The sequence below is a fragment of the Falco rusticolus genome, chromosome 1 (genome assembly GCF_015220075.1).
Source record: "Falco rusticolus isolate bFalRus1 chromosome 1, bFalRus1.pri, whole genome shotgun sequence".
Taxonomy (NCBI): Eukaryota; Metazoa; Chordata; class Aves; order Falconiformes; family Falconidae; genus Falco; species Falco rusticolus.
In genome coordinates, this window is record NC_051187.1 from 91836066 (window position 1) to 91846076 (window position 10011).

The 10011-nt window shown below is 41.8% G+C and overlaps 1 protein-coding gene across 5 annotated transcripts in view; it reads right to left on the reverse strand.

Annotated features, from left to right (window-relative positions):
* The window catches only part of GLRA3 (glycine receptor alpha 3), a 91655-nt gene extending 84939 nt beyond the window's left edge, over nucleotides 1-6716 (reverse strand). For all 5 annotated transcript variants that reach the window (XM_037389932.1, XM_037389949.1, XM_037389940.1 and 2 more), the window contains exon 1: nucleotides 6317-6716. In XM_037389932.1, the coding sequence (XP_037245829.1) occupies nucleotides 6317-6435 (119 nt within the window). In that variant the 5' untranslated portion in view covers nucleotides 6436-6716. The remainder of the gene's footprint in view (nucleotides 1-6316) is intronic.
* Nucleotides 6717-10011: the final 3295 nt, after the last annotated feature.

The window sequence follows — 10011 nt, forward strand, 5'->3', positions numbered from 1 at the left end:
CAAAGATGGAATGCAACGAAGGGAAAAATGTCAAAACAGCAGGTTATGTAGTTATAACTACAGCTTGAATTTTAATCAGGAAGAGGAAAAAAAAGTTTGCTTTTTTAAATGTCATAGCTGTACTGATTTTGCTTATGATACCCTTCCTAAACAATTTTTAGCTGTAAAAATCACATACAGGTTAATAGCAATTAACTCGCCCTCACAGACTGAGATAATTTAGTACTCCTGTGTTGCCTTTCTACTCACTTTACTGTTTCACTGAAACAGTCACGATAATCTGCCTACTTGCTTTTCCTGTAGCCGTTGACTTGTATTAGTAACCCCACTACTTGTGCAGCTCCCCTCTTTCACCAGCCCCATCAATGACCCATGATAATCTCAGGCCAGAGTCTCGAACTTTTCCACACTTTCTGTGGTCTCAAAATTTTTCCCTTGGAAATTGCATTTCACCTAATGTTTCATTTCACCAAACAGAAACTTCAGTAGTAACCATGTTGAAGAGTACTGATCTTCCTCAGGGAAATTCCTACCTGGAAATAGCCCTGACTCTCCCTGCTGTCCCTGCCCATTTTGCACAACTGAGGTAAGTCTGGAGGAAGCCCGGGGTGGTATGTGGTATAGGAAGATCGTACGGGAAGTGCTCATTATGTAGAAAGTCCACTGCAATGTAGACCAAGTATTGTTACCATGTTTGCTGTTTCATAATGTTGGACCACCTCACTAGACAGCTGACTGGAAGAGTAATAACAAAATGCTTTCTTTTATACTTTTATAACCACATGCTGTCTATTATTGTACTTTTTTCCTTCATGCTTTCTTTTACTCTCACTACTAAGTATTGACACGGCATCTAAAGACATCAGTCAGGAATGATTATATTTCTTCTTAAGCCATAAAAAATAACGGATTATAGTCTCTGCCAGAAAAAAGTAGTCTCAAAGATTCTTGCCATCTTTTCTCTTGACTTTACTGTGCAGACTGTTCTGCTTCCTGATGCCTTCTCATTCTGCTTTGGTCCTGCATTCTTGTTACACATAGTTTCTAGCTGTGTTTTTTTCCTGCTTTCTGAGATGTTTCCTTTCTGCTGGTAGTCGATATCCTCAAAAAGGTGCTTTATGCTTGATCTGTTCACAATACCTATGTGTCAGTGAAAGTAAAGCTACTCTTTTTCTAGTTCCTGTCCCCTTTTACAGATGCTTCAAATAAACATCATGAAGATCAGTGGGAAAAGCAATAAAAAAGAGAAGATGTAACACCACACAGAAGGGCTCTTCATTGTTCGTTGCTTGGGAAAAGCTGATTTGCAGGAATAATTCCCTATAGGTATTATTACATAATACTCAGTAAGGTCATTTGAAGCTCGTATACTAAATCTGTTAAAACAAGAAGCTCCAATCTTATAAAAAATTTAATTTTCTCTAACTGTCATGGTTCCTCAGATATCTGGACAAGACTAATATGATAGAGAAGCTATTATATTTTTCATCATATAACAGCGCAGCACATATCTTACAATATTACTTGCTTTCAGTTGTTAGCACCAATGGGCTAGGAATAAATTGGGAGAGGTTGAAAAATAAGCAAATGTCACTAGCACAGTAAGAATTGAAAGATTCATGGTTTTAATTGAAATTTCTTGGTTGTTCTATTTTCTTAGTTTATAACCATAAAACCCAAAAATCTACATGTAATTCTTTCTCAAAACTATAAACACAGTAGTCACTTGCAAAAATAACTGTTTTTTATTGACAGAAAGAATGGATAGTAAAAGTTCTGATCAAATTCATACTGACGACAAAACTCATACTTGGCTCAAAGGCATCAACCAGCGTTTTCACTGGTAGAGTTGAAATAGAAAAGAATTTGAATTACGTATTCTTGGCTGCAAAAAAAAACCTGATTCCTTTTTGTCTGAGTTTTGGAAAATACAATGCCTGCCTATGGGTACATCCTGCAAGGGAACCCTGGTGTTTTACTCCTAACATTTTATAAGGACCCTGAGTACATTTTCTTCATCCCAGGGGTTTGTCTACCTGTACTCAATGCCAGCTCTGATAATGCAGCAGCCCAGCTTTGAAGCAGAGCTGTTTGATAAAAGCTGTAGAAGCCTCAGTAGGGGTTCACCCCTCTACTCTCAGGAGCTGTTTTTCCCTTTTTTCTTTGTTTGTTTCTTCCCAGCCTCCTACCCCCCACCTTTTCTTTCCCCGCCCCCCTCCCTCAGGAGTGTTGAGGAAATGTTCTTGGTCTCTGTGCAAGCTTCCTAATTCTGACCCACAGCCTGATCTGCTGACCTGTTTTTGGCTTGACCTTGGACTGCCTCATCACTACCAACTTTGCCTGTCAATCTGAACTGTTCTTTGGACTGGATCTCCTCTGCTCCTGCATAGGTGCTGTGGAACTCTATACTTTGTGGGTAGGATCCTGCTTCTATGTGCCTTGCTGTGAGTTTGAACACCCAGCTCACCTTGCCTTTCCTTGCTACTCCCTGAGGCATATTAAAATTTTTTCATTAGGACCTGGAGTGCCTCAGTGCTCTCATGTTGGATTACTACATTCTCTTTCATGCACTGTTTTATCCACATCCTGGTTTTAACAGACACTTTTATCTCTTTAATAGTATTGTAGGCATAATTCTTGACGTATTAATAAGCTAGTGAAGTCTTATCAGAACATCTGAAAATATTTTCAAAGATGTTTGTGATGATACATCAGATTTAATATTTTTAGATGTTGTTTTTTTCTGTTCCATTATTTGGAGGAACTAATGCTGGCTTAAAGGATATTGACTTCTGCTTCTTAAAGCTATTAATCTGAAATCAATTTGCAACGCAGTGCCAGAATACTTTCAAAATCAGTTAACTGTAAGCTCAGACATGCCCCAGAGTTAGGTTGTGTGTTTGTGGGTTTTTTTCCCCAAGAATCTCTCTCTAAGTGTAATTAGCTGTCTTTGGTACTGTTTCCTTCAATATAAGGTCAATAATGTAGTGAATAGCACAAGAAAAAAGGCAATAACCCAATCGTAGCATGATTCTTGGCCGATGATAATACAGATAACTAAAGAAATATCATATAGGGAGAATTTAAATTTCCACAGTGCCACCTACCTTTTCATCCTATGCTTTCCCCATACACCGGTCTAATATGAAATACCTATACTATGTGCTCTAAGGAGAAAGCAGTCCCTGGTAAGTCCCTGACGGTGTAGTTCTAGTAGACCTGCGCTCATGCCCATGCAAATTTGAGAGCTCCTATAAAACTGTTTGACTCACAAATATGATCTTTGTGTTGACTACAAATATGATCTTCCCTGCAGCATGACCTCTTGGAATCCAGGCAAATCCAGAGGAATTTTTGTTAACACTGTTACTTCAATGGAAACTCAGAGAAATTATCAAAAATTATTATAACTTCAAACCATATCTTAGAAGTGTTTATTTTCCTTCTTTGTTAGTGAATTACAGTTATTTTTAGGCTCTGTTAAATAATTTTCCCTAGCTTTTACCCTTATTTTTACATCTCTACTCTCATCTTAATATCACACTGGGGTTTGGCCTGGAAGTCATTAATATATAATAATTATTTTATTTTTGGTCTGATTATAGCTTTTCTCCCAGTCCTCAGATATTTCACTGAAAACATAATGGAGTGCTATGTGCTTAAACCCTTGTTTTTATTCTAAAACCTATGAATATATTATCAGTATGTTATTTGTCTAAGAAATAGCAGTACATACATGCACAATATTATGAAAGACTATTAAAAATGCTTTATTCTCTCTACAATGTATTTCAGAAATCAAATCAATAATTAGATCCTACAATAACCAATATACATCTTGTTTCTGTCATTTTAAGTGGAAGAGCGTTTAGATGTGGGGTGAAAAATTAAAAGAAAAAAAAATCAGGTGCAGTTTCCTCTTGTGAAGTATGCCAGTCGTGAGACTTTGCTCATTAAAGTAGCGAGCCTGTAACTTTATACTGAAAATAATCCTTTTTGTTTTCATTTGACCCATACTGAAAATAAAACCGAACGTCTGTCTTCACAGGCATATCATTTAAACAATCACTTTAAAAAGCCTTGAGTGCTTGTTAATGAAGAGCAGAAAAGTTTAAATGTTGCACAACATAAGAGAAGATACATTCTTTTTTTCCATAATATCTGAGCAAGTAAAACACTTAAGGTTCCTAGAAATTCATATCACATCCATCTTCTCACTGAGGGTGTTATATAGGTGCGAAGGCTGGAGTCTGCGCATCTTACAGAGAGTGAAATCAGCATCTACTATTCCCTGTTCCCTTTGCTGTAATGGAAATAATTTCACAAGGCTTAAGCTGGGAATGAACTAGAATTAATGGCTTCAGGAAGTTGGGAATTTGACAGGTTTTAATATTTTAACACTTTTTTTTTTTTTTTTTTTTAATCACTTTCCCCATTTTAAAGCTTGGAGAAGACTCCTGTGTGTCTTGAACTGACTTAGGTTTCTCAGGTATTACTGCTAGACCTGAAGTCACCAGAAGTCTCTATATTGAGATAGATAGCAAAGATATACATAGATTCTGAGCAGCTTTCTGAAGTCTTTCTCAGACTGTACAGTCCTTGCGCACAGTAACCACATTCATTGTGATGAAATGGCAATTTAAGAGCAGAGGGTTATTGCAATATAATGGTTATTTGGACATTGAACAAAACAATTTGAATTGATGCAAAATAAGATGCCTGTATACATTTTGAAAAAAATGCAATGTTAGTTCAGACTTATGTGATGCAAAATACATGTATGCTTTCCAAAACTGACTTTTTTTACTACTTCTTCCCTTGGAATATAGTATGTGCTTTTATATCATTAAAATGAAAGATGAATCATTCAACAGTAGGATGGCAGTTAAATAATATGCAGAGGAAAATTAAGTTCTATAGGTACATTGAAATAGAATAATAATAGCACAGTACTGTTTGTACTGACTACACTACACAGGGGTTTGGTCATCTACTCTGAACATTAAATACTCAATGCAACTGGAAAAGTTAAATTGTAATATCCATGCATTTACTCTTTCCTCCCGGTGTCAATGCTGTACCACGTGACCCAGTTTCTTAAAATCTCTTTCTTCTGGCACAAATACAATAAAATCACATTATAAACTATTTCCATTACATATGTTGATACAAAACAGGTAATAAAGAAAACTTCAGAAACGAAAGCTTTGCTATCAACCTGCGAGAACCTGTGAAGTCTGCCATCATCGTGGGGCACCACACACTGCTGTTTTAACTTTGTGGTTATAGATCCCTTACGCGTATAAACCCCAAACTCTGTTTGGAGAGCCACTTGTCAAATTTAAGTTTCCCTTTTTATCTTTGTCAAGTAGCAATGTGATCCTTAAAATAGTCTGGCATTGTCATGTTATATGCTAGTCTGTTTATTGTGATACAGAGCAAGAATGTTTGTTGATAACAAGCATGGCTAACTCTGCATCAGCATGATGACATTGAAGTCTGCTTCTTTACATGTCTGATTTTTCTTTTTAAGTTTTCCCTCATTGTTAAACAGAGAACTCAAGTTTATTTTAACCTGCTATTACCCCACTTCCAGAGCTATGCATTAAAAGAATGCTTGCATTGGTATCATAACGTTGCTTTACCCAGAAAAAAGCGTGCTGGCTAGAAAGTAGAAAAAGCCGTATGAACCTTAGTCTTCTCCTCAGGTCATAATTTATGGATACGTTGCTACCTTTTGTGATACAAATCCTAGACAGCCAGTAGCTCTCCCTCTGGAGGGAAGTTCTGTAGACCGTATTCTCTGCTCACTCAGCTATAATTTTTTTGTTTCTGTATAAGAATTCTCTGAGTTCTCTAACGCAATCCCTGATTTTACTTTTACTGAAAAGAACTGAGAGTAATAAATAAGACTATATTTTCCCAACTGGGATTATCTTCTGTAACTTTTGCATACAGACACTTCACCCCCGAAGAATTTTCAAGATCATTAAAGTTACAATTCCTGCTAAAACCTGATAAAATTCACAGATCAGATAGGGAAACCCTAACTGTGATCAGGTGATGGAAACGTGCAGCCTTTGGCTTGCAAAATGCAAAACCGTCTTCGGGGCAATGCGGTGTTACGAAGTCACCGGCGAGGCGTGGACCGCACGCCCCGCGTCCCCGCGCCCACAGCCCCGCTGCCGGAGGCAGCCGGTCGCTGGCGGCGAGCGGCGACGGCGGCCGCGGCGACTGTCCGCCTGAGTCCCAGGCGTCCCAGCCGCCGCAGAACACCGGCGCGGGGACCTTCCCTTCCCCAGAGAGAACAACTCACCTGAGCAGTACCGCGGCTTCCCACAGATAAAATCCCGAGACGGCGGCGCGGAGGTACCGCACCCGGGCCATGCCTCCCGCCGGCGCGGCGGAGCCCGGGAGAGGTCGCGTCCGTGGCATCGGCGCGGCGGCGGCGCGGCTCCCCGCGGGCGGGCGGGCGGCACCCAGCACCCTGGAGAGCTCCGGCGGCTCCGCGCCCGCCGCCCGCCTAGTGCCCGGCGGCGCCCCGCTCCCTCCCGCTGTGCCCCGCCGCGGCCGCCCCGCCGCGCTGCATCGCAGCCGAGCGGGAGCCTAATCCCAGCCGCGGCGGCGGCGCCGAGCCGCGGCGGCGGCGGGAGCCCACCTCCCCGCCCGCCTGCCCCCGGCTCCTGACGGCAGCCGGCGCCCCGCCGCCGGCCGCATCCCGGGCGCTCGGCGCCGCGGTCCCCGGCGGCGGCGGGGAGGGCGGGACGGCAGGGCGGGGGCCGGACCCGGCCGCCCCCCCGGAGGCCCCGGCGGCTGGCGGGGCGGGGCCGGGGCGGGCGGCGGCGAGGGGGCGCCCTAGAGCGGCTGCCCCGGCGAGGGGCGGGGGCCCCGCGGGGGCGGGCTGAGCTGCCGGCCCTGCTCGGCGCTTGCGCTCGCCCCCGCCTGTGCGGCTGCCCGCTGCGGGCCGGGGCGGGGGGCGATGCCTGCCCGCGGCAGTGGCCGGGCGGGGTTGGGGGTCAGTTCCCTCAGCCCCGGCGCTCGGAAACGGCCGGGGTAAGGGCGGGTGGGGGGGTGTCACTGTGCTTTGCCTGTAGGGCTGGCGGTGTGCTCTGTCTTACGAAACGGGGGGAAAGAACTCCCACCTCTGTATTGCGGTCTCTTCTGCTTCCAAAGCACGGTGCCGATGGACACAGGAAAAGTGTGTCCTCTTCTATCCAGAAAGGAGAGGTGCCCTGGTGCCATAAGGCGGGCTAGCAGGGAAATGCAGAGTTTGAAAGTTTGGCTGGGGAGGAGGGTGGAAGGGGTTGTGGGATGGGACAAGGGAAAGAGCCCTGTAAGCGGGAAACGGGAAGGGCCTGTGTGGGAAGAAGGAGGAACGGAGAATGAGTTCGCAAGTGGCAGCAGGAGGGTAAGGTGGTTACAGTTATTGTTAGAGAAACAAATGCTTCACACAGGCCAGAAGCTGCTTGCATTAGGAAAGAATAAGGATTTATCAGTTGGTGCTGCCAAATATTGCCTGAGAAATTCTTGTGGGAATCTGTACAGTTTGTGCATGAATTAAAATGAAAGGTATGAGGAAGGGCTATGCCTGGAGAGGGGCAGAAGAGGAAAATTTGTCTGAGACTGTGGAGAGGGATGCTGTCTGTGAGCTGAGAAGGCAATGGCCTTTGAGCACCTACAGCTGTCTGGGAAATCCAATGGAAGGAGAAATCTGGGAGCAGTTCAGAGACGGATATCTGCAGATGTGAACTGTATCTGGCCGTGCATATCCCCCTCTCAGTGTCTGCCTCAGCACTGCTGACTGGTTTGCTTTTTACTACAGCCACGAGTTTGTGTTAGGCAGCAGCCCTGCTACTCGTGCAGCTCCACTAGTTGCACAGCCTATGTGATTATCTCAGGCCAGAGTCTTATTTAAATTACTAAAAAGCGATAGAAAGCTTAAGTGCTGAAGAAGGAAGAAGATGTCGGAAAAGGCAAAGGTTCAGCAAAATTAGGCACGTGAAGCAGGGTAAAAGAAACTGAAATGTGAGGGAAGTATTATAAACTCATTACAGAAAAAGGAAGATGGAAGGAGAGGGAAATATAGAACAACTTTTTACACAAAATAGAAAAAATAAGATATTAAAAGATAACTGAGTAGAGGAGATGCAGGAAAGAAATAAGAAACCGGGATTTTATGCACACCTTATATCCAAGGATAGGGCATGTGTTAGAAATAGGATCTTTCATCAGAAATCTTTAAAGCAATCACATGTTCCCATTTGAGGTATATTGTCCTTTTTGTTTCAAAAATATCCCACATGTCACTTTCACCTCAGTTCTTAACATTTTCCATTTTTGCCATATCCTTATTCTTTTTCTAGCTCTTCTTCAAGGTTGTCCCAGTGGGTATCACTAAATAATAACACCTACCACACATTTTACATCCAGTTTGGATGTCTTTGTTGATACCATCAAGTGTGTTGCTGAAGAATCTACTAGAATATCATTAGCTTTGCTCCCTGAACACTTTTTGTATTAGTAGTGGTTACATAAATTCAGGGACTCTTTGTATTCAGTACTCTCTAAAGTTTCTAGGTCCACTTTGCAAAAAGATTATGTTTTTGTTCTTGTTCACCCCATAGCCTTGGGTGGCAACAATGATTGTGAAAGAACCTGTTTAAACCCTTAGCTGAAAACGTAATGACAAACAAACTAAGGAATGCCTCTATTTGCTCAAGGACAGTCTGTCAATGCAGGTGCTCTACAAAATCAGTGTAGAGTACTTTGTATGTTTAGAACAGTTGATTCTTATCTTTCCCCTTAAAATAAGTGTTTTGTGAGGCTGCTTCTCCAGGCACTGTTTATCTTTGTGCATTATGTACTTAAACAGTGAATTAGCCTAATATTTGATTTCTTTGTACTGAGGCAAGTGGATTTTTCTTATAATCTTATCAGTTAAAACTACCAGCACAAACTCTCCAGTTCTCCAGTAGCAACAGTTCCATTAATTATAAATCTAGGCTATAATTTAGATATGCAGAGTTCAAACTTTTCAAAATCCCTGTGGGAGAAACATACACTTGCTTATGCTTTAAGTAGCAACTTTGCTGTTGCATCGTTTTGTTCTGCTAAATAAGAATGTTGTTTTCAAGCTCTTGAAAATTTTCATATGGGTAGTGTTGAATATTAAAATACTCTCTTCTGAGTGGATGCAAACAACTTGCCTTGAATTATGAAAAGTTCCAGTTCAACAAAACACTGAAGCACATACTGTTGATTCAATGAGATTAGAAAGAGAAGCATACTTAAGTTTTAATGTCGACCTTTGATAAAACATTCCCTAATTGTTTAAAGTGTTTTAATTCACTATTGGTTTAATTATAATTTTTTATTTCTTTCTGTATCACTACTGGTAGACTTTACGTATTATTACACAAAGCTGAACACGTGGCTATGTCCAGTCTTTAGAAGGTCTTTATGTTATCTCGTGATACTTCTAATAGATACAGTAAATTGAAAGGTGAGATTTGTTTGAATATGCTTTTTTTAAAAAAGAAATCCACAGAATGTCACCGTAGTAGGAATCTGTCTCAAATAGTAATGTTGTTCATTTGTGTATGCCTCATACCTGGATGGCAACATCATAAAATATTGCTCATTGTTCAAAACATGATAGCTGGTATGTGTTTACCGTATGTGTACAAGGCTGAGTTCTATAATTTACTTTCAGTGGTATTGGAGGTTAATTGAAGCATATTCTTTACAAATGGAAAACAGTAGTATGTTGAAATGAAAAGCTTTCACCAGAATATGTCAATGTCTATCTCTAATTCTCTTTATAACCAGCAGGCTGTATAGCTACTCTTTCACTAGTCTAACTGACCTTGAGGGATGTTCACTAGGAGTAGCCTAGGGGTCAGAAATGCTTTAAGGTTACTAGAAGGAGATGAACCTAATATGGATATAACAGTAGATGACCTTTTTTTTGCCCCCAGAATGGGGATACTTGAAAAACTTTGGGTATTTGCA